General features: G+C 47.0%; 7 protein-coding genes across 7 annotated transcripts; 4 read left to right on the plus strand and 3 right to left on the minus strand.

Annotated features, from left to right (window-relative positions):
* Positions 1–478: 478 nt before the first annotated feature.
* N7479_008698 (uncharacterized protein) lies at positions 479–3,689 on the plus strand (the record flags this gene model as incomplete). The annotated part of the gene is made up of 4 exons (XM_057256391.1): positions 479–653; positions 707–889; positions 948–1,525; positions 2,481–3,689. 4 exons carry the CDS (start codon positions 479–481, stop codon positions 3,687–3,689), a joined length of 2,145 nt encoding a protein of 714 aa, XP_057103849.1.
* Positions 3,690–4,797: 1,108 nt separating this feature from the next.
* N7479_008699 (uncharacterized protein) lies at positions 4,798–5,707 on the plus strand (the record flags this gene model as incomplete). The annotated part of the gene is made up of 3 exons (XM_057256392.1): positions 4,798–5,348; positions 5,398–5,475; positions 5,542–5,707. 3 exons carry the CDS (start codon positions 4,798–4,800, stop codon positions 5,705–5,707), a joined length of 795 nt encoding a protein of 264 aa, XP_057103850.1.
* Positions 5,708–6,455: 748 nt separating this feature from the next.
* N7479_008700 (uncharacterized protein) lies at positions 6,456–7,341 on the plus strand (the record flags this gene model as incomplete). The annotated part of the gene is made up of 2 exons (XM_057256393.1): positions 6,456–6,625; positions 6,694–7,341. The coding sequence occupies exons 1-2, from the start codon at positions 6,494–6,496 to the stop codon at positions 7,339–7,341; spliced, it is 780 nt and encodes a 259-aa protein (XP_057103851.1). The 5' UTR covers positions 6,456–6,493.
* A 3,920-nt stretch (positions 7,342–11,261) lies between these two features.
* N7479_008701 (uncharacterized protein) lies at positions 11,262–13,328 on the plus strand (the record flags this gene model as incomplete). Its single annotated transcript, XM_057256394.1, has 1 exon — positions 11,262–13,328. The coding sequence occupies one exon, from the start codon at positions 11,262–11,264 to the stop codon at positions 13,326–13,328; it is 2,067 nt and encodes a 688-aa protein (XP_057103852.1).
* Positions 13,329–13,813: 485 nt separating this feature from the next.
* N7479_008702 (uncharacterized protein) lies at positions 13,814–14,983 on the minus strand (the record flags this gene model as incomplete). Its single annotated transcript, XM_057256395.1, has 3 exons — positions 13,814–14,022; positions 14,665–14,730; positions 14,788–14,983. The coding sequence occupies 3 exons, from the start codon at positions 14,981–14,983 to the stop codon at positions 13,814–13,816; spliced, it is 471 nt and encodes a 156-aa protein (XP_057103853.1).
* A 512-nt stretch (positions 14,984–15,495) lies between these two features.
* On the minus strand, positions 15,496–16,050 carry N7479_008703 (uncharacterized protein; the record flags this gene model as incomplete). The annotated part of the gene is made up of 2 exons (XM_057256396.1): positions 15,496–15,817; positions 15,866–16,050. The coding sequence occupies 2 exons, from the start codon at positions 16,048–16,050 to the stop codon at positions 15,496–15,498; spliced, it is 507 nt and encodes a 168-aa protein (XP_057103854.1).
* A 611-nt stretch (positions 16,051–16,661) lies between these two features.
* Positions 16,662–20,455, minus strand: N7479_008704 (extracellular serine-threonine rich protein; the record flags this gene model as incomplete). Its single annotated transcript, XM_057256397.1, has 3 exons — positions 16,662–20,102; positions 20,154–20,336; positions 20,393–20,455. 3 exons carry the CDS (start codon positions 20,453–20,455, stop codon positions 16,662–16,664), a joined length of 3,687 nt encoding a protein of 1,228 aa, XP_057103855.1.
* Between the last annotated feature and the right edge of the window lie 2,746 nt (positions 20,456–23,201).

The following is a 23,201-nucleotide window of genomic DNA, read 5'->3' on the forward strand; positions in this document are numbered from 1 at the left end:
ACCTAGCAGTCCAGGTGCTTTCGACAACGTGGTCAAGCTTTCATGTGAGGACCATACTTCATCCTTCGATACGACATGGGGCCATCATTTATTTCTGTTCACAGAAATCTCTTAATATTTGGGTACTCCAAATATACTTACGAACATCATACAAGAATTTAACATAGGAAAAGGAAAAAAAAGGTGAAAACCGATCGAAAAAAACGACAAAAAAACAACGAAACCAACCTCTGGTGTTCATGCCTGGATTGACCGAGATTTGCTGAACTCTGTTTAACAGGCTCTTCACATCAAGACCAACTAGGTAGCTTTTCGACAATTGAACAGAGATCTTCAAATACATTCTTCTAGATAGTAATTGTGTAGTTCTTAGGTATCTCCTACCGCCCGAGGTCGGCATCTCCACCCCCACTTATTTCTTCTGTGGGGTAATTGTTTATCTCCAGGCCATCCTGATCTTGACATTGCGCCCATTTCAATGGCAACCTCAACAGAAAGCAGGTCATCCCTGCCAATTCCCAGAGTTCAGCTTGAACTTGAGGAGCTACAAGAAAATGCGGAATTCATCAATCAACAACTTGAGCCAACGGATCATGGGCCTGCCGCTTGGAAATTGTTGGGGACAGCATTTGTCTTCGAATCTTTGCTATGGGGTGAGCAACAGTTTCGCGCCAAAACACTACATACACACACTGACAGATCCCAGGGTTCCCACTCTCATTCGGAGTCTTCCAGAATTATTACTCGGAGCTCCCCGAATTCGCCGGTAACCCATATATCTCAGTGGTAGGCACTGTTGCCTCGGGAATATCATACCTAGGAGCACCCTTTACAGCACCATTCATCAAGCGCTTCCAAAAATACCAGCGACAGATGATCTGGGTTGGATGTACGTTGGCAGCCTGGAACCACTGTCTGAGCATGTACTCACATTCTCATCTCACCAGGGCCAATATGCATAATCGCACTAATAAGCGGATCCTTCGCCTCAACTCTCGAAACCCTCATCCTCACCCAAGGCGTAGCCTACGGTGTCGGCTTTCTCATCTTCTATTACCCAATCCTCAACATGGTGAATGAATACTGGGTCGCGCGTCGCGGGATGGCATACGGACTCCTCTGCAGCGCATCAGGTGTTTCCGGTGCTGTGATGCCATTCATAATGGAGAAGTTGTTGAACAAATATGGGTACCGGACGACACTGCGAGCTGTTGCTGTTGCACTATTCGTACTGACAGGCCCATTGATACCCTTCTTAAAGGGCCGTCTGCCCGTCTCACGATACACCGCAACAGCAACAGCTAGATCAGACTGGAGTTTCCTTCGGTCTCCTCTGTTCTGGGTGTACTCTGGCTCGAACGTTGTGCAGGGACTGGGGTATTTCTTTCCGTCGTTGTATCTTCCTTCATACGCTAGGTCGATGGGGATGAGTAGCACGAAGGGTGCACTGCTTCTTGCGTTGATGAGTGTATCGCAAGTGGCGGGTCAGTTCACCTTTGGACTTTTGTCTGACAGGAAGGTGTCTGTTAGTCTTCTTATAGCTGTTTCGACTGTGGTGTCGGCTGTGGCTGCGTTTGCGTTGTGGGGACTGGCTCATTCCCTCGCGCCTTTGATTGCCTTTGCCCTAGTCTATGGCTTTTTCGGTGCTGGGTATGTTGCAATGTGGGCGAGGATGTCTACGTCCGTTAGTGCTGATCCAACGGCTATGTCGATGATCTTCAGTTTGTTTTGTTTTGGTAAAGGTATTGGGAATGTCTTGACTGGTCCTCTTAGTGCGAACTTGGTATCTCCGGTCCTTGTGCTGGGGAACTATGGACTGACGAAGTATATGGCTGTTGTCGCTTTTACGGGCAGTTGCATGGCAGTTAGTGGTATTATTGTGGGGTCATGGTCTATAGGGAAGCGGGGAATGAGGTTTCTTCTATAATGGATTATAGCCAAAGGTTGCGAGTTAAGCATACACCCTGCTTTGACCAAGCCAATATCACTTTCTCTATAAATCTTTGTTTGTGGTGCTTGCTAACATAACGATCTATATCTATATAAATATCCTCTTCTATCCTTCCGTTCACAAAATCCTCGGGCACCATAGATTAAATGAACAGGAAAAGGCTGAGGATGAGATATCCCCAAGTCAGCGTAAGGAATGGGTCCAAGAAAAGCCCGTGCGGAGGGGGGCTTCTGGGATAAGCGCTACAGACGGAGTACTTAACCGTACAAAGTATGGAGTACATAGCTCCGTATCCTATATCCGCGGTCCCAGATGTATCACATTTCTGTTCTTCAGAACACCCATCTTCTTTGATCTTCTTTCCTCGGCCTCTTCGCACCATGAAACTCAAACCAACCCAATCTTGATTTTTGCGAACTTTTTCTATCCAATTATTTATTCCATAGTCTATGCCATGGACTGGGATCATATAGCCGAGGAAGAGGGCCAAAGGTTTTTTGCGGCCTGGCTTCAATTGTTGTCCAAACAGTCACCCGCCCTACCTATGAGACTGGCAAGTCAGCATCGTCATGGAAACGCACGTGCGATTGATGTGACGGGTTTCAGTACTGGTGCTTACAACATCTGCTGTACGGTCACTTTCGACGATGGATTCCGTGTACTTGTTCGGTTTCCCATCCTAGGCCGGAGCCGGTTTCGTACTGAGAAGACTAGAAATGAAATATCGGTGATGAGGTATCTTTCTCAACAGACCAATATTCCTGTCCCTCTTGTCATTGGCGCGGGTCGTTGGGGATGTGGGCCTTACATTGTCATGACATTCATCGAGGGGACCTTGTTGTCCAAGCGCATCGAAAGCTCGCTTAGCTTAAATTCAACCATTTCAGGCCCTGAAATTGAGCATGCTCTTCATGGAATGGCCCGGATTATACTTGAACTATCAAAATCTACGTTCCCATGTATTGGGGCTCTCGTTCAAGAGTTGGGAGTGTGGAAAGTGGTGAAAAGACCATTGACTCTCAATATGAATGAGCTTGTGCGTGTTGGAAACATTCCCCCGGATAAATTTGCGGGAGGGAGCTTTTGTAGCGCACACGACTATTTTCAGGAGCTAGCAGCACAGCAGTTTATTCACCTCAAATACCAACGCAATGATGTCATCGAGGATGAGCTAGATTGTCGAAAACGATATATAGCTCGCTGTCTCTTTAGGAAAATTGCTCAGAAATTTTCTGCAGAAAGCCCGGGCCCTTTCCGCCTCTACTGTGATGATTTTCGACCAGGGAATGTGCTTGTTTCCGGGCTAAATCTCACAGTCACCGGTGTCATCGATTGGGAATATACATATGTGGCACCCGCTGAATTCACATACGCTGCGCCATGGTGGCTTTTGTTTGAGAGCCCCGAGGCTTGGGAGCCGGATCTGAATGAGTTTCTATCTCGGTACACTCCTCGCCTACAACTTTTTCTTAAAGTACTTCGTTTTTGCGAAGACCAGCATATTCAGCTACAGAAGATGAACAGTTCTCAACGACTCTCAGACAAGATGGCACAGTCAATGGATAATGGTGTCTTTTGGTTTTGCCTTGCTGCAAGAAAAAGTTTTATGTTTGATGATATCTACTGGACATTTCTTGACCAGAAATACTTTGGCAGCGGGTCTCTTGAGGATAGGCTTTTGCTTTTGTCGGAGGAAGAGTTGGATGGACTGAAGGAAATTGTTTTATTAAAGATATAGCAAGCCCGTGAAAACACTCTGGAAGAACACCTGACGTACGACCAGTTTGTCGATCTTTAGTCCAATCAGGCCTATTTTATAATAGCATGCCTTCAGACAAAGCCTGAGAACAAATCTCTATAGTGTAAGATCATTATATTTAAAAAATACCCACCTAACGAAGGGACCTTGACAGTGACATGACTGATTAGTCCTCAATGCAGCAATAAAATTCCTAAACAATTTAGAATATCAACACCACTGTGCTATCAGTTCCAATTCTCGGAAGAGTTGCCTTCAAACGTTTTAGTCGCGCAAGTTTAGAAAAGGGTTTCATTGCTAAATAGTTATGCGCCCCTAAGCCATTCATAGACTATACACATCATTTGGTGCCTAGGGCTAGCGCGTATCTATGTATGGATATAATTGGAAACCTTGGGTTGATATCTTCAGGGCTACCTATAAATCTCTCCTTTATATATCGAATATTCTTATTAGATAAGGTTAATGTACTCTCTTAGTGTGCTATTATTATGACCATGTCCACATGTAGTCTTAAAATAGACACGCATCAACACAATGCCAGGTCATGTTCTATCCAGAATACGTCCCATAAGTCACGAACAAAACCTCCAAAAAGAATATCATCTCCCTCTGAGCCCACAACTCCGCGACTTCTACATATGCTCATCACACCATCCTGGACGCGTCTGTGCTAGCCCATGATTTGATTTCGTAGTACATATGGAGAATTAGAAATTCCGATATAATCTCAATTAATGGAACTATATATTACTGGATACTTGAACAATGGTATAAAATGAAAATTGGTCTACTCGAAAAATCCACTATAAGCCATACGTCGATAAATAAAGAGGTGACATAATGCCAAAGTGGTTCCTTGGAAGGTTCCGAGATTAGGGAATGTTGGGGTTGTTTTAAACCTTGGAATCCGGGGTATGCATATTACTCATAGTTGACGAGCTCTCTCTTCCTTTTTTTGTTTTCTCTCTCACCTGGGCAACTTTCTCAACTTCTCGCTTTCACGTCCATTCTCCTATCAAGTCCTCTCTTTCTATCAGTTCACTCCAATCGCATCATTGGCAACTTCATTAATCCCTAGGCTATCATGTCTAACTCTGGTCAAGTCCTCTCTGGCCTCGAAGGCACACAAATTACGATGAACTCTCCGCCCCAACCCCCGATTAACTCCATGCCTGAGACCTGGGAGATAGTCGAAAAGATTGAAGAGGATACCGTGACCCAGTCCGAGCAAAATTTCATTGATGGCCGGGGTCCTGCATACGTTGCTGGAAAGTTTTTGTGTCGCCCCTCCGGTGCACAAGGGACCCTCGCTTTCTTGCGTATCTATCAGCAGATACCCTGGCTTGGGACAGAATTGCGAAAGGCTTCAGTCCGAGCTGCCCAGGCTACCGGGCCTTTCGAGCCCCCAGAGCTCCAAGCCCTGAAGCACTTCAAGCAGCAAGGCTGTAACGTTGTTCCCGAGCTTCTTGGATATCAGTTTGAGAAGCAGGATAAGGAAGATATCGTACCGGGCGGATTTGTCACATATGTGATATGGAAGAAGGTGCCTGGCGAGCCCTTAGATTTTACCCGGTTCTGGAATTGCACTTTCTCGGAGCGGCAAAACATTCGCGTCAAGTTCCGACAGATTTACGAGTACGTTACCCACGCGATTGCCAAAGTACCTAGCGCTGACGTGAACTAGGATGCTTTTGCCGTTTGACTACCAAGTCTGGGTACCCAGTTCCACTAAAATCATATACGAATGGTCTACCGGAGAGATGTACGTGTGATTCTTGGTCTCTCGTTATCCTCGATGATGATGAGATAGCTGACTGGCTCATTTCAGGCATATATCCGGCTTCAAAGATGCGACCAACCGCTTTCTTGATAAGGTTTGGAGCGACACTCACTATGCCCTGCACGGTCTTGTTTTAGTGGGTCCGTCTATCAAGTCGTATTTCCCCATTGAGAGCATCGACTTGTACCGAGATGAGAATGGCTGGGAATGGTAGATATATCAACCCTCTTGCTCCTAAGTCATCTTCCTGGATTTTCATTTAAGTTGATGGTGGATTTCATGATAGTCCACCACTAGTTCAGAAATAGGTTATCATGATAAATGCAAGTTCAAACTAGCTTGGCCCCTTCGTCGGCTTGGGATGTTACCTGCTATATCTGCAGTCCATCAAATATACCTAAGTAGGGCCTTTATTTTGCGAAAATCACCACTCATACGCTGTTATAAGGTCAAACCTTCATCCTACTCCGTGGGGCCAATCGATCCCAGCGTTGAGATGTCATTTGCGTGTCTCATTAACTCTCATCTATTTTGAGAGAGGGATTGCTAGAATACTCTGGTAAAATCCTCTTGAATTGCGCGTGGAGAGAGAAAAGAAACTATCTACATGAGAGGAAAGACTTTGATAGGTGGGAGTGTAATCCTGCCGGGACGGCAGGTTTACTTAGGCGGCTGCACCTAAGTGATTACATAAGAGCATTTAGCCGCTAGGCCAAAAGATCATAGGGACAATCGGAACGTCCGATTGTCACTGCAGTGGCATATATACTAGGCCCTAGACTCTGCTCGGGACCACATGGGACGGAGAGTAAAATCACCTGACCTAACCAATAGCGGAATGTAGGCTGATCAACCTGTCTCAATTTCCAAGTCTACGCCGCGACGTCTTACATTCTGCCATCCTCTTTACTCCTCTCCTTGATCATCATAGTATATTGTTTGTTTCGTGGAAAGCATCGCATCCAGACAGAATCGGGTTTCCCACTATCCCACTACAGATATGTTTAGGCGCCCGAGACAGACCGAGCCTGACCGGCTCTCCATGAGACTTCGCAAGACACTTCAACCTCTCACTGTGATTCCTTGGGGAGCGCTCGCAATGTGGTATCTGGGAGTACCCATTGCCGTTGGGGTAACTTACACCTTGGGTAGTAAAATTAAACATTTTTTTTCCTGCTAACGATATTCCTATCACTGTAGGCCCCAATGGTTGTGGTGCGGGACGATGACTACACGGACGCTATTGAGAGGCTTGAGAGCGCAGGATTCGACCGAAGTGTTCCAAATCGCGCCCCTCCTCCGGAAATTATAGAGGGCTATCCAAACCCACAGCAGGTTTTGGAAGAAATAAATGCTGGCTACAAACGCTTAGACCGGTCTTGCGCAGTATTTAATTATCCACAGGGTGATCCAGCAGAAAAGGGCTTGCAGGTGTACCTGATTCCGAACTCCTTTGCGTATATTCTCCAAGAAGATACCCCCCGCTCTTCGACTAGAATAGGAGACACAGTGCTAACAACGCGGTTTCAAAGTTATGGTAGTCTGTACTACCCACTGGAACAGGCACTAGTGGAAAGCTTTGTTAAAGCTGCAATCGACGAAGAGACAGACGCTGGGTTTTCTGCGTGGGGCGAATCACTGAGGTCTTGGGTATCTCTGATAACAGGGTACCTAGAGGTTAACAACGATATCCTCGATATGTGTCTGGATAAGCAAGCAGTGGACTGGTATAGTCACAACTTTGGTCGAATCCGTGAGGCCAATTTCGGTCCTATTGATCGACGCATTTCAAAACGTCTCGACTCTGGAAAAGAGATGCCAATAGATATGAGGGGTAATCCTCTCTGATAGTGGCGCACATTCAGCTACAAGTACGTGGTGTGCTTTTGTCAGGGAAATATTTTAGCAAAGCAATTCATATAATCTACTACGGCAGACGATTTGGGCCAAATTTGACAATGCGTTTGTGCCGCGCAGAAAATTAGCAATCGCCGCTAACGGAACCATACGATTAGTGGTACTAGATATATAATTTATAGTCGTACTACAGTTAGTGGACATATGTTTATAACACACCTATTGCCCCACATAGCTCACCGCCAGTATAAGAATATACCGCCTACCTAAAACGTACACGAAAATTATATATGCGACACTACGAAGGGGATTTTGTTGGCTACTGCGCGGCAGACATATGGTAAATTAAAGTGCGACATCAAGAATATCTCTCTGAGATGATATGGCACTCGACAGAAGCTATTATTGAAAGCCAGGGGTTATATACACTATACTAGATTCATAGTATGAAGGTTTTTGACCGGCAATATACTATATAATCAAGGGGGTGTGGGGCCGTGTGTTAAAAAATTATGTCCAGTCACACTGTACGGAGTACATAGACGGATATGCGACCGCACGGAGACTTTTGTAGGCCCCCATTATTTATCAAACAATACAAACATACCAATCTATTGCAATTGCATAATTAATACATTTTTTGCTGTTTTTTGGGTATTGAGATTACTATCCAGGCTATATATAAAGCTATACGTGAATCATTATATTCTTCCTCTTCTTCTTCCTTTACAAATTTACAAGTAAAGTTATAGAAAGTAATGATTCAAATGATTTGATTCAATTAATAAGATACTAGAATTAGTGTTATATTCATATAATTCCTACTTCTTACCATGATAATTAAATGTTACTGAGTATACAGGTTGGAACATGCGTAAAATACTGCCATTAATCGGCTACTTTATATGTGCCAAGATAATATTTATGCAGCAAAATGGGCTTTGCAGAGGCCTACTCCCACGTACCTTCCGGCGAGATAGCCGAATAGTATTAATATTTCGCCCTAACAACGCGTCATCTTAGCGCCAAGGTATTGCCCAGCTCGCAAATCTGAGTATAACAAATGATCAATCTTGGCTTGCAGGGCCATTGACCAAGTTGAAATAATTCTTGCGAAAGACCTGTGGCATGCAAGGATAATATATTAAAGCACATTGGTCAGTCGTTGCGCTACTGGATCTGCCCTAGCTACATCTGCTAACCAGCTTGGATTGGCCCGCCAAACTATAGTCCTGGCTACATAGCAAGCAAGTCAACTTAGATCTTTCTACGTAGCCCCTCCAGCCTATATGGCCGTGATTGAAATTCCTTGCCAAATATGTACCGGGTGGGAGAGGAGCCGATGATGTAGTAACCGACAGTATTTGATGCTACGCACACTTAGAGAAGTGAAGATCTTCATCTAATTGGTTGGGCGCCTGTATGTCTTCCTAATTTCCTGCGTCGCCGCTGCTTTTCTATGCTCTGCTCTATGCATCATTCCGCTCCAACGTAGCTTCTCCATTGGTCTTCGACTGGTCAACCGAGTACTGAATCTCGGACGCGATAGTCATAGATTCTCCGGCAAACAAGGACGCTCCAGCAATAAAGACTGTGCAAGAGGGACGAATGGCATATATCAGAATTCGCATTCGCAAACAATTTTTGGTCACTTCCAGAACATTAGTCGCTTAACCCCGATGATTCTCAGCCTTCCAATAATTTGTGTGCTACAAGTCTACGCCCACTTCTAATATATGGCAAAATCCTGTACTTGAGTGGCCGGCAGTATCAATCCTTCACAATCGTAGTCACCCTCGCCCTTACTGACCAGACGCCCTTCTCCGGGGCAGGTATCGCAATGTCTCGCGCTATGCGAATGTCCAAGCTAGTCTCATGCAACTCCATGTCAAAACGACGAAAAATATTCGCCATGGTTATGTTATACTGTTTTATTCGCACTGCATCTGTTACACAACAGCATCTACATCCCTATGATTGCTACTAGACCCGGAGCCCTCAATTACATCAGGTGTGGTAGCGCCTGATGGCACGACGTAAGGATCCTTGGATAAGTAGAGATCTACCCATTTTTAAAATCACTAATATGAATTGACTTAGAAAATCAATATTCAAGCTACGCTTCCCTACTCAACTATCTGATTTTAAAAACAAAATCCCACAGACTTTCTTTTCTGAAGACCCACTGGGTCCAGATCGCCGGGTTTCAGACTTTCCTGCAGCTAATTATATCTACCTACAGATAGCCAACTTAAATCTATATGATGACAGGTGTGCGTTCAAACAAATCAACAGATGAGAAGAAGTAAAGTAATATGTTGACAGATCTCCCATAATAGCGGTCAAGGTGAAGGGACAGCATTTCGGGTTATGCAACTTCTGCGAAGGGGCATAACGGCCAATGTCCCAATGGACCAGAAACCAGACCGAGGGGGGGTACTACTGACCTCTCAGTAGTACCCGTTGGTCAATGCTCAGTGTTTTTTTCCCTTGTTTCTGTTACATAGCCACCGTCTGGTTTTGAAAAGTATGCTATCTTTGATTAGGTCATCCCGTTTTAGTATGAAATATAGAGGTCCATATATATACATACATAGGGTGCATTCCAACAAGGGATATTATAGATCCCTACATACCAGAAATATACTAGTTTACTACTAATAAACAACTATATATATGGACTTTTTGGTCTAGTGATGCCTGAATGATGCCTGATTATAGACCGCTTTTTTGACCGCTCTATACAGTCTATTGTAAATGAAGCTATTCCCATCATCATTTCCATCATCGTCATCGCCCTGGAGCTATTTCTTTCTCCAACCATGTTCTATCGATATTGAGCCTCATAAAGCCGAGATACTCGATCTTCTCTAACAAAAAACCACCCATGAAGCTATTCGCACCATTCTCAAGGACAAATACCAGATCAAAATCAGCCGGACGGGCTTAACTAGGCGCCTTTAACGATAGTGAGCTATAACATTGGATTCGTATCTACGCTTAGCGTCTCGCACCAAAAAATGCGGATGAAAACAGTTGCGACTTCAACTTCGTAGAAATAAGCGGCAAGCAGTCGGTGGGGGGGGGGGGGGTGCATGATATTTTGTACGGTGGGAATAGCTTCATTTTATTGGAGTTGAGTACAAGGCTTGGATACTTTGCTTAATAAGACACCTGTCATTGTAATTTAGGTATTTTAATTTCTGCCTGTTGAAAATAAGGCAGTAGTAAGGCATTTTCGGGCATAAACTAGGCCAAAAAGTCCATTGGGACATTGGCCGTTATGTCCCTTCGCAAACTCCACCTGAGCTTACCTGGAATGCACAGTGGGGCCATAATCTACCAAGTGTATGTTGTACTCCGTAGCTAAACTTGTATTTGCGGCTTTGTCAATAATGGGAGTGTATGTTGTACTCCGTAGCTAAACTTGTATCTGCGGCTTTGTTAATCATGGGAGTGTAACACAGACAATTGACCAACCGCACCCCTGATGGTATACGCCAGCAACATTGTTGCACTCAGTAGCAAGGCTGTGGGATGCGTCAGGCGTAAGCACATTCTGTATAAACCGAGTTCAAAATTCTGCAGTGTTTGCATGACCCACTAATTGACTGGGGGTAGGTATTGCCCAGAGTGGTGCAACCAGGATATAAATAAGAGAAGAAGAAGAACCACCATAGTTTTCATCAGATCGAAATAAAACAGCACGAAGCTGTACAATTTTCAGCCCCTTTTGCACCTGCTCTTTATGTGGCCTTCTGCCAGCAAAGATTTTTGATAGTACGCAGAGCAATCATCCCATGGTCTAATTCAAGAGGACTGTGCTAACCAAGAAGCTGATTGTAGTTAGTCGGATCTCAGTCTTTAATACCTCAGAGCCACGTCACTCAAACGCTATCATTAGATACAAGATGCCTTACATCGCCAGGACAAATGCACTCTCCGAGCTGGCTTTTAATGGGGGCCTCTTTGACCCCCGAGCTGGTGCACAGCCTTCTTTTGGCAAACGGATGGTCTGTCGGGACGTAACCAACTTTATTGCCAACACAACCAAGTCACTCCCTTCAGACCCGAGACACGAAAGGGCTGGTGATAGACGCAATAAGTGGAGAGCCCCATGCCAAAAGTCAGCTAGCGAGTACCAGGCCAAACTCGATCGGATCCTCGCGCATTCGAGGGATATCAAACTGCCTTTAGCTGGGAAGAATTCGGACATCCCCGTATCAGAATTCGTACCAGGGCTCGTCGTCAGCGGTGGTCTCAGTCGCTCACCAGCTTTCGACTCCCTGCCTGTCGTTTCCCATTGGGCTGACCGGACTGACGAGTCCTCGGCGGAGGACCCTGATGCTACCGTCTGTCTTTCATCGACATGGAGTACCACCCATGTCATGGGAGAAGGAGCCACCATGAGATGCCCTCTAGGAGCCCCCTGCTGGTCGCTCAAAACTCACGGCATAGGTCCGGTCGAGGTTGGCTCAAGTAAATTTTCTCAACAATATCTCCCTGAAACCGACACGCTGGTGACGACCGTCAACTTGGCGCGTCGTCACGACACCACTCAAACCAATGGAGTTATTGACGCAGCCATAAGCGTATCTTGGATGCGCAATGCTCGCGTTGCAGACGCTGTTGATTGTGCAACTGGCCTGCTAGCAGATGCAGCGACTCTCTTGGCAGCGCGTGATAGGCTGATCAAGACCGGAAGGAGGCAGCGCCTACCGTTTGCCGAAGTACGCGCAGCCGAATTGCCGGTATGGTGCTCCGCTCGCAAGCCTCTCCCTCCAAAGCTGAGCGGCATCGCGCTCTCATCGGACCAAGCCGTTTTGGATATCCTCGCAGTAGAGGATTGTGACGGGCCCCTACTCAACACCAGCATATTCTCTATGGCACTAGGCTATAACCGGGGCGTCTACGGCGGTTCGATCTCTGGATTGTGGGGTATCATGGACTCAGGTTTCGTCCTCGATTACTCCATAGGCATCGAGTCTGCTGAGGTAGCGGAAAGCCTCTCTTCTGCATTTGCGGAGGTGGCCGCTATTGCTGAAGAATCCGTCTCTGCCGGCCCACACATCAGCGACATACGGATCGTTAAGGGGTGCGATTATGCATGCTTGCGCCAGAAGACCATCATCGAGGATACCCACCCTATCTCCTCTCGCCCGTGTATGGTCGTATGGGACGATCTCGCTCGGCTTGCCCGTTACAAGGTAGCTGATGCCGTGTTCTGTCATGTCTATTACGATGCCGGCGGTGGAGAACAGATGGCTGCCATCGCCGGCCTTGGGTGCGTTGTGCATGACTGGGTCGATCTTGGAGCTGATATAGCGTGCGCAGAAGTGAGCAACATCATCCCTACTTTGACGCGGGGATCGTTGGAGGAGGAACCCTTGCTCGAGGTTTATTCGCGATTGCTTGGTTCCTTGATATGGTATCGAGACAACGATCCCTATAACCCGGCAGCCCTCTGTATTCTCTTCACCCACTGGTGGCAGCTCGCGAACTGCCGACACCGACCCGTCACACTCCTTGGCAGGACAGACCTAGGTGTGGGCGCGGGAGTCGCTGCCACAATGCCAGATGGGCGGCCGACCTTGGAGCACTTTCAGGCAAACGGCACTACGATAGAGCGAGGGGAGCGCCCCCTTGCCAATGCCGAAGCACGACTCCAATCTGTCCTTTCATCTGACCCATTGCCAGAAACTCGTGCCGTCATCGAGCTTCTGGTAGACCCTGTGCTTGCTTACATTAGAGGGGCCGATAGCCTACCCTCTGAAAATGAATACCTGGCAGCTGTTCTAGCTGCTGAATTGGCTTACCCCCAGGGACAGAAGATTATGGAGTTGTGGGACCTTGCTATCGTTATGTGGGAATGTGGAGCGATGTGGGCAGCTGGAGTGGCAGGTCTTTGCTACACTCACGCAGGAAAGGCCAACTGTGACCGAGCTCGTGATGACTTGGCTGACACCACCTGGAGTTAAACTGCGCCTCCAGTCACGGTTCTCAAGCGCAGAATTTTCCTTATGGCTGATCTCTGACGCCTGTTGCAGTCGGTCCTGTAGGAAGGGTAGTTTATCAAACTGTGCTATTTCGGTCTTAGTATAGCAATTGTCAGAAATACTACATGTATTACTGGGTTAAAACAGGGTATTGAACCCGATATGTCATGTGACAGCCAGTACCCGGCATACAAAAAGTGTATTAGAATTAGTCAGCAAGCCGCACACAGATTGTCAACACGCGGATTTTATCATGTTTTTATTACTCCGTACTCCGTAGTTAGAGTGACCTACATATATTTGATTACCTTGCCCGCTAGTCCAAATGACGACCACGAAGGACAGACAATCAAATTTAATTCATATAGCAGGCCTGGAAGCAGGCGAACCTGATTTGCAGAAAACCGGCACCCCTGCGGAGCTGACAAGTGCTGCTAAGTAAAGTAAGAAAGACCCGACACTGGCGGTCATCGAGGGCGAGAAGTTTTCTCCATCTCAGTGCTTGAATATTCCATCAAACCATCCTTGATGCTCTGGATGACGGCTCTAGACCGTTCAAGCTCATCCTCATCAGAAACCCAGCCTAGGGTATCTGTCCCGATGAGATCCCTCATCTCGCCAAGTTCCTGTAGTTTCTCCTGTTCTAGGCCATAATCCTCCGAAAATTTCTGCATCTCTTCCTCAGAAAAGTGAACAGGACACTCAACAGATCTTTATTATATTTCTCCATCTAGGGACATAGGCCAATTCTCAAGGACTTGCAACATGGCATACTTCAACGATACAGAGTCTCCTTCCCAGGGAGCCTGTGTATGATGAAAAAGCTTCGCTCGAAGTATACAGTTCTCGGTTCTGATAGCGTCAAAATGATCCGGTTGGGATTTCATAGTCAACGCAGTATAATAGAAATAGACAATACGTCTCCGCATCGTCTCTTGGACAGTCTCCTGTTCTTTATAGCTGAGTTGATCAAAACCGTCTGGTAATTTGACCTCCGGCTTAGATAATGTTTTAGACAATAGATCGCCCTAATTCTGAAAATGATCGGGAATTCCAGGGTATAGACAGAGGGGCAGAATAACTGTATACTGCCAGTCAATGATACCTACTACGTCGTTAGACGTGTTCACCAGGATATTATTAGATGAAAAGTCCGGATAGCGAAGAGTTGGGCGAGATATTCGATGGCCAGATAGGACATCGACGTAGGGCGCCAAATATAAATAATTGGCCAGGAGATATTGATACGGATTAGGTGAAATGGGTTGGAACTGGTGTATTTCTCGTAGGGATCTTTCAACGTATAGGCGTGGTTTACCAAATATTTCACAGAATTCCATCTCGCGCTTGGCAGGTGCCTCGAAGCATACAAAAAAAGTATTCCCTAGCTTGAAATTAATATTTTTTCAAAGAAAATAGGCACTCCTGGATGAAGACTTACATAGGCCGCGGTCAACCTCTAGAGAGGCCCGTTCTTGATACCACCATTCATACTGTGCAGTTGGGCCAACGACGATATCGTCCGAGACTGGGATAGACTGTTGTGAGTTGTCGATATCACGGCGGTGATATAGGCTTCCACTTGCCAGTAGGTGGATGCTCATAAACCGTCTCTCTATCTCGACAATCTGTCTCATTATTTTGACCCGAGTTTTATTATCCATAGAGAACCATTGATCACTTAAGGGCGTTCCTTCAAGTTTTTCAAGTAAAATATATTCAGTTCCAACGGCGTTATAAATCTCACTAGTTAGCTAGTAGAAGATAAGTGAATTGGATATTCTTAAGAAAAAGACGAGACCTATAATGTTGAATTGGGCAGTGAAAAAAATAACATACAAAGAAGTGCATACTGCACTAACAAGTGGATGCTTCACTTCTATTATCCAATCATCAACACGGTGAACGAAGAGGAGATATCTTAAAAAGACTACTAAAAAGACATTGTAAGGTCGCATAACTCACCGACAATTATTATATTAATATGAAAATGAAAAGACGCAGTTAAAAAACCGAGATCAAAATAGAAGAACCGCAGCAAAATCATTAAGCGCATTGTTCTCCTGCTGTAAGCAAGCTTGATTTGAATATCTTCCTCATTCCGTAAGTCGGGGAGATAATTTCTCGAGCGTGAGCTCCGCAGCAACCTTCAAGTCGAGAAGAGTGACAGTCCTACTCTTGCATATAGAATATTATGCATACCGGGGTCATCATGACGAATAGACATTGCCCGAAGCGCTTGAATGCCCTTGAAACATTCTTGTTCGACGTAAGCTCTTTCGTCTGTATCTAGGCTGTGCCAGATGTCACAAAGTCGTTCGCCATCCCGGTATTCCATGATAATTGCCCAACCTGACGGAAACAGGCTGGAGCATATTATTTGTCCTCTTGCAATGCACATAGGGAAAAGATAGTGCCCAATCGAGCGGGTTGTCTCAAGGCGTTCATAGACAGCGGCTTCGATATCAAACCTATATAGAAATCATTAGTCAACGCCAATAGAATGCGGCGTGACTCACAGTCTATCTACCTCAGTTTTCCAGCATTTCAGTACTCGTCGAGTGCCACTGATGTCTGCCACCCAAACTCCCTTTTCCTGATTCTTGGGATCCGACAGTTGTTCCACAAAGTTTACAACCACAGGCATTGCGGTGCCACATTCGATAACCACGCCTGTCGGTGTGATGGTCGGGGGGACTGTCATGCCGCAATTTTGTGCCAAGGGTGTGAAAAGGCCGGCGGGCTGCAACCGGAGTTCTATTTCGTATTAAATATTGGCTTATATATCGAAGAACGTAGAGAGTGTAGAGAGTGTGGAGAGTGACGTTGAAGTGTGTGGTAGATTTGATACTAGGCCTATTTGGAAACTATGAGGTAGTCGAAAATAAGGGTCACTACTTTGGTATAACAGAAAATGGTCTACTCGTCTCCAGCAGCATGGCGTCCATTTTCACCAAGTGGTAAGAAAGTTGATTTTGAGGATTTAGCTAATGTCCCTATTTCAGTCGAAGAATGACTGACTACGTTGAACTTCCTAAGAAATAAGCGAGATCTATCGCGTTCAATTAGGGACTGAATAAATAAAATACAAAGAAGTCCGTTTAGGACCGACGATCTGGTTTAGGACCGACGATCTGAGTCAATTCCCAGCCAATAGTTCGTCTCAAAACCAGGACGAAACACTCCAGGGCGGCAAATACAAGCAAGCATGAAGCAAAAACACGAAATCAATCCGCACTGTGCATATTTGTAGTAGCAAGAGAAAGGAAAAATAGAACCACGAGATACTCATGTTTTGTCTGCTGGAAAATGAGTCTACATCATCAAGCTGAAGAAAACAGCGAGAGAAGCCAGGACCAGACTGGATGCGATCGAGATGCTCGAGGCTGAGTTGAAGACTGGGGATGCGCTGGGCGAGGCGCTTCTGCTGGGGTAGGGGTACCCGCTTGACTTCAACCAAGTCGCCGATGCACGGGCGGGAACAAAGCCGGTCTGTGCTGGGGAAGCACCGCTGGGACCAGCCGGGACCAGACCGACAGTTGGCACAGAGCCGGCACTAGAGGCAGTGTTTGTGACAAAGCTGACCTGTGGCACAGTGACGGTGTAGGTTGAGTAGGTGATTACCGTGAAGGGGAGGGCGGGGGCGGAAGTTATGGGGGCAACGGCGGTTACAGTGGCGCCAGGGACGCTAGCTGTGGGAGTAGATGGAGGGACTGTCGGAACCAAGGTGATGGTTGAGGGGATGGCAGTTACAATGCCTGGGTTCTGGGGGACCCAGGTGGCGCAGATACCGGTGAAGTATGAGAGAGCAGATTGGATCTCTTCCTTGGAGGCGCCCCAGGCTTGGATGCAGGAGATGACCTTGCCGGTGAACTCGCTGTTGGGGCAGAAGCATGAGGCATCACTGTTGGATGTGCACTTAGGGACGAGGGTAAGCCAGGTGTTGATGCACTGAGGCACGGTTTTGGGGCAGGAAGCCGAGGGAGCCGGGGGAGCCGAGCTCGATACCGGGGAAACACCGCTGGGGACTGCTGGGGTATCGGTGGCTGTAGAATGAGGATGAGTCTCAGTGACAACAGTGGCGGTAGCACTGCACTTGGTACAGATGGTCGAGACGGTGGTGAGAGTCACTGTGGACACTGTGTTGGATGTAGTCACGAAGGTGGAAGAACCCTCGGTGACGGTGGTCGTCACAGGGCAGGTAGTTTCTGTCACGTAAGTCACAACGGTGGTCGTGGCACCCTCGGGAATAGTGGGTGTAGAGCCGGCACCAATGCTCGATATGACGACACTGGTGACAGCGGGGCCTGTAGGAGCAGTGGTGACGGGGACGCCTGTTTCAGAGGGAGCCGGGGTGCTTCCAGCAGCAACAGAGCTGGGAAGGTAGGGGGTGGAGGTCAAGGTGACTGTTGAAATTGTGCTGGAGGTCGTGACAAAAGTCGACGATCCAGAAGTGATAGTGGCAGTCACAGGACAGGTGGTCTCAGTTACATAAGTTATAACTGTGGCAGTCCATCCTTGAGGAACTGAAGGAGTGGTCTCGGCGCCCACGCTGGAGGAGATCGTGCTAATGACTTCGGGGCCGCTGGGGATGGGACTAGAGGCCTCTGCAGATGGCGAAGAGACCGGGCTTGCTCCCTCAGAAGTCTCATATGGGACCGGGGTCGAGGCGACCGGGGTACCAGACGGCGTAGTGCTAGGAACAACAGTGCTCGAAACGTCGGGTGTACCAGATGGCCCAGTGACGGAAACGACAGTGCTTGAAGCCTCGGGGGTTTCCGATGGGGCAACAGAGCTCTGACCAGCAACGGAAGTGGCAGTAGCGGAGCACTGAGAGCAGATAGTAGAGACAGTAGTCATAGTAACAGTTGAAATCGTGCTTGTGGTAGTCACGAAAGTAGAAGAGCCGGCGGTAACAGTGGCAGTAACCGGGCAAGTGGTCACAGTCTCCCAAGTAACGACAGTGGTGGTGGCCTCACCAGGGGCGGGGGGAGTGCCAGCAGGAGTCGAAGGTGCAGGGGATGAGATGGCGGAAGTAAAGCTAGGAGCCGGGGAAGTCTCGGCCGACGTAGAAGCCACGGGAGTGCCACTGGGGGCAGGCGATCCAGCCGATGAGGACCCGGCCGTTGTAGAAGCAACTGGAGTGCCACCGGGGGCAGTTGATCCGGCAGGGGTGCTAGCAGGCAAGACACTGCTTGGGCTTGGGCCTGCAGGCAGAGATGGGGAGCTGACAGCAACTGTAGTCTCGGTGACGGGACACACAGTAGTCGAGATAGCGACAGTCGAAGTCTTGATTATTGTCGAGTCGGCTGGGCAGCTCACCACATCGGGAGCACAGCTGGTGATAGTAATCTCGCTGGTGGCATACACCGTTGAGGTGGTCATCCGGACCGGAGTAGTGATTGCCGGGGTTGAAGGTGCAGGAGTTTCAACGGGCGTCTCACTTGAAGTAAGGGGGACAGAAGAAGCCGGAATCGAAGATGTAGGAACGGATGTGCCACTGGAAGGAGGAACACCAGCCGATGAGCTAACAGGGAGAACACCGCTCGGGCTGGGTATAGCAGGCAAAGACGGGGAGCTGACAGCAGGTGTAGTCTCAGTGACGGGGCACACAGTAGTCGAGATAGCGACAGTCGAAGTCTTGATTATGGTCGAGTCTGCTGGGCAGCTCACGACATCTGGGGCACAGCTGGTGATAGTAATCTCACTTGTAGCATACACGGTTGAAGTAGTCATCTGGACAGGAGTGGTGATCGCCGGGGTCGAAGGGGCGGAAGTTCCAGCGGGAGTTCCGCTCGTAGTGAAGGAATCAGAAGGCCCTGGAATTAAAGATGTTGATGTGACACTGGGAGTAGGAACACCAGCGGACGAGCTCGCAGGGAGAACACTGCTAGGGCTAGGTATGGCAGGCACAGATGGCGAGTCTGTAGCCGCAGGAGTAGTCTCAGTGACGGGGCAGACCGTGGTGGAAATAGCGATGGTGGAAGTCACTATAGTGGTTGAGCCTGATCCAGCAGGACAATTGGTGACAGTTGGAGCACAGCTAGTGATAGTGATCAAACTGGTCGTGTACACAGTTGATGTAGTCATCCGAAGAGGTGTGCTTGCCACCGGGGTGGTGACTGGAGCGATAGAAGAGCCCGGTAATGTGAGCGAGGGCAAAATGATAGTGCTGGAGCTAGAAAACACAGAAGAGCCCGAGTCAGAAGGCGAAGGAGTAACGATGGTGCTGGAGCCTGCAGACACTGATGATCCTGAGGCAGAGAGCGAAGGCACATCGATAGAACTGGAGTCAGAAGAGATAGAAGAGCTCCGGACATAAGGGGTAGATGTGTAGCCAACAGACACCGATTCATATGGAACTCTGGTAACAGGAGCAGTGATGAGAGGGACAGACGAGGTGGCTGTGGAACCAGGAGTGCAGTCAAAGCCAACGCTGTAGATGCCGAAACCGCAGCTCTCATGTTCACTATCGTCAGGCAGCTCGAAGTGAACAGACTTAGCACCACCACACTGGTCATTGGTGACCACAGTACCATCGGAGTTGCAAGAAGCGGTGTTCTTGCAAATTGATCCATCGGGCATGGTGTAGATGATGTGCAATTCGGTATCCTTGTCAGTGGCAACGTGGAAGTTGGTCACAGAGAAGCCGCTCTCATGCGAGCCGCAGGCGAAAGATGGAGCTGAAGAACCAGAGCTCTGAGTGGAGCTAGAGGAGCTACCTTTGGAGACGGTACCGGAGATACATTTCTGGGTCTATGGCCATAGTCAGTATGTGCAGATATAAAATAGACATGCATCACTTACACCACGCTTGCCAAGGCTGGAGCCAAAGCCGTTGCCGCAAGTGAAACCAGAGAAGGAGAAGCCACCATAGTCAGAGAATGAACCAGGAGCGAGGTCAGTCCAGCTGAAGCCCTTTTGCTGGTAGTCATTACACTTGTTTGGGGATCTACCCGGGCTGGAGTAGCATTTCTCGGAACCCCAGTACTAAAAGCATTGTTAGGATGTATATGAAAGACGAAAAGATAGGATTTGAGGCATACCGCTCCGGTGGCTTGGCCAGAGGCCAAAAGAGAGAAAAATGCAATAGCCGAAGTGATCTTCATTGTGGAAGGATTTTGGCAACGAGTGACGGGGAAGTAAGATGCAAAGGGACGATAGAATGGAAGAAAAAAAAAAAAAGAAAAGAGAAGATGTATGGATGAAAGAAACAAAAATGGAGTGATGTAAAGGTCTGAGCAGGATAGGCTGCGGTATAGAAAGCTAGGCCTCAATGATATACGCCGCAATTGGAGGGGTATAGGCAGCCAAGCAGGCGATTTCTATTAGTATTGTTGATGGGCAACAAGGGAAAAAAAAAGCCTCAATGAAACTGAACCAATATCAAACGAAAGAGAGTGGGACAAGGAAAATCGTATATATCCCTGAACGAGCGTCTTTGGTTGGAGACGAACCAAGATGGCCAAAGAGCCAAAAAGAAATAAATCAAACAATGACGAGAATTGAAAGAAGTGCTGGATCTGGGAAGAGTCGCGGCCTTTAAACAATGGGCCAACCCAGACTTTTTATGCTATGAACATCTGCAGACAAAGAGTTTGCCTGCAGCTAGCAAGCATTTCTGCTGACCTTGAGTATCCTGGCGTCAAGGAAGGACCCATGTAAGACATTTCGTCAGAGAAAGCGAACGTCTCTCCAATCGGTAGGAATTTGAAGCTACAGGTGAAACGGTGGTGGGCCAACAGAGAGCAAGCTTGAGATCCATTCAGAGTTTGGTGCCGATTAGTGCATGGCTGACCTGAAGAGGCTGGGGAAGAGCCAGTCAGGGCTTGCATAATGGGGCCGTTAACCAGGGCGCCTGCGGGAGGTCCCAATCCCCTTCATCATCAGTTCATCGTTCGATGTGACTGTGAGATCAGAGTCGACATTAATTAATCACCAGCCAATGAGCGTTGTCGAATAAAAATAGCGTATGAATGCTAGGCGCTTGATCGGCACGGAAGCTTGCATAAGGCCGAAGGCTGAGAGAGGCCTCTTCAGGGTCTTCAGGGTAGGGTACCAGAATCCACGTGAGTCTTTCATTTCACTAAGATTTACTGACTTGAACTGCTAGATTTCTCTTTGACCGAAACAATTTCCGAGTTGATAGAATCAATTAGTTTCACAGTCAGAATATTTCAATGAAATCCAATAATGCGACCGGTCAGAAAAGGAAAAATATTTTACTCTGGCGCCTCGCCCATTTGTCGCCCACTTTCCTGCGTGTGCATGCCCCATATTTGCTTATTATTGTTCCTTTTTGTTTTGTATACAAGCTCTTCCACGCGCCTTCGAAGCGCCGGGGTGGAGTACTCCATAGTACTTTTGGGGACAACGGTATTTGCTTTTGTTTCGCACAAAATCTTTATTTTTATTTTTGTTTTCTTTTCTTTATTTAGCTTTGTTTCCAGGGGTAAGCCACTAGAAGATTGAATAGTGAAATGGCGCGGAGTTGATATCCCATTTGCCTCGGGTGCCTGAACGCTCCGTCTCACCGTTGACCCTTGATTTATATGGATCATACTAAAAAGGCCCAGCGCCAACGAACCTGTCCTCTAGGGCCAAGGCTAGTGGGGTCATCTAATAGCTTGGGGAGGTTCGTGTTTCCGAGAGTTTCGCTTCTTGGCTCTAGACAACGGATGTCATTACGATATATCTCCGATCTAAGTCCTAAGCTAGATATGTCTACTCCGTACTACATACTGTATATTACTTCTATTCCTTACTCGACTATTACCCCGCAAGGACCATTTTGGGACCTTGGCTTTGAGGCATACAATTTCCGATATTCCGTATTTCTTTCAGATATGTTCCATCACGCTACTCCGTATGAGGGCTCTTTCTGTTTTATTTCTTTAGTTTTTAGTAATGAAAATAGAATAGCAAATCATCTCCATGTCTCGGCGCGTCGGAAGATGGCTTTGTCTGCAGACTTAAATTCGGGTCAACGTGAAACGCTCAACTAAAAATACCCGCAAATGAGATTGTTTAGCGCCTGGGAATACTACGCTGTACCCCCTTGGAACTGTCGGGTTCTAGACAGTCATATTAATTTTTAGTAAAGTCTTATTCAGGTTTTAACATATTTGCCTCAATGTTACTGGAGACATAATTTAATGTTGTGCAAGTCTGTGCCAAGGTTGCATTGTTATTGATTTCTTGCCCATGCAGTTCAGTTATTCGTCCAATGTCAAGGCTTGTTTAGACTTCCTATTTCTGTCCACAGGGTAGCTAGCATGTATTTAATCAGGGGCAATTTCCTTGCTCCTAGATAATTTGTGCTAAATATATGATTGAACGTAGGGCATCCAATAGTCCATACTCTGCAGATAAATAGCCACTAACGAGTAACTATACGGAGTAATTACCATACTATGTTGTACCCAGGTGACCTATCCAGTTCAAATATCACTACTCCATATAAATATTTAGCATAGCGGACTTCAATGCGCAAAGAAACGTGACATTCATTTTCATTAAGGACCGAAGCCTAGACACTCAAAGTCTCGTCGGCTTCTTTGCCTGACTTGTTTACTTCGTAGTCAAAAGTTATATGTACTAGGAGTTACATGGAAAAGCAGTTTTCATAAATCAAACCTCCCGCCGCCCATTTCTACCGTCTAGTTATAGACTGAGAAATAGAAAAAAATATCTAAAGAAAAAGACGAAATGACATCTAAAATGAATTTTCAGGGCGAACATCACAAGGACCGCCAAAAGGACATCATAAGGCTACATAGGCGGCTGAATATTCTTGTTAGATTGAATGCAACAATCCTTCTCTCAAAACTAAACCTCCTTGCTTTGAGATGTAGT

The sequence above is a fragment of the Penicillium vulpinum genome (genome assembly GCF_028829585.1).
Source record: "Penicillium vulpinum strain IBT 29486 chromosome Unknown utg000004l_segment0_segment0, whole genome shotgun sequence".
Lineage (NCBI taxonomy): Eukaryota > Fungi > Ascomycota > Eurotiomycetes > Eurotiales > Aspergillaceae > Penicillium > Penicillium vulpinum.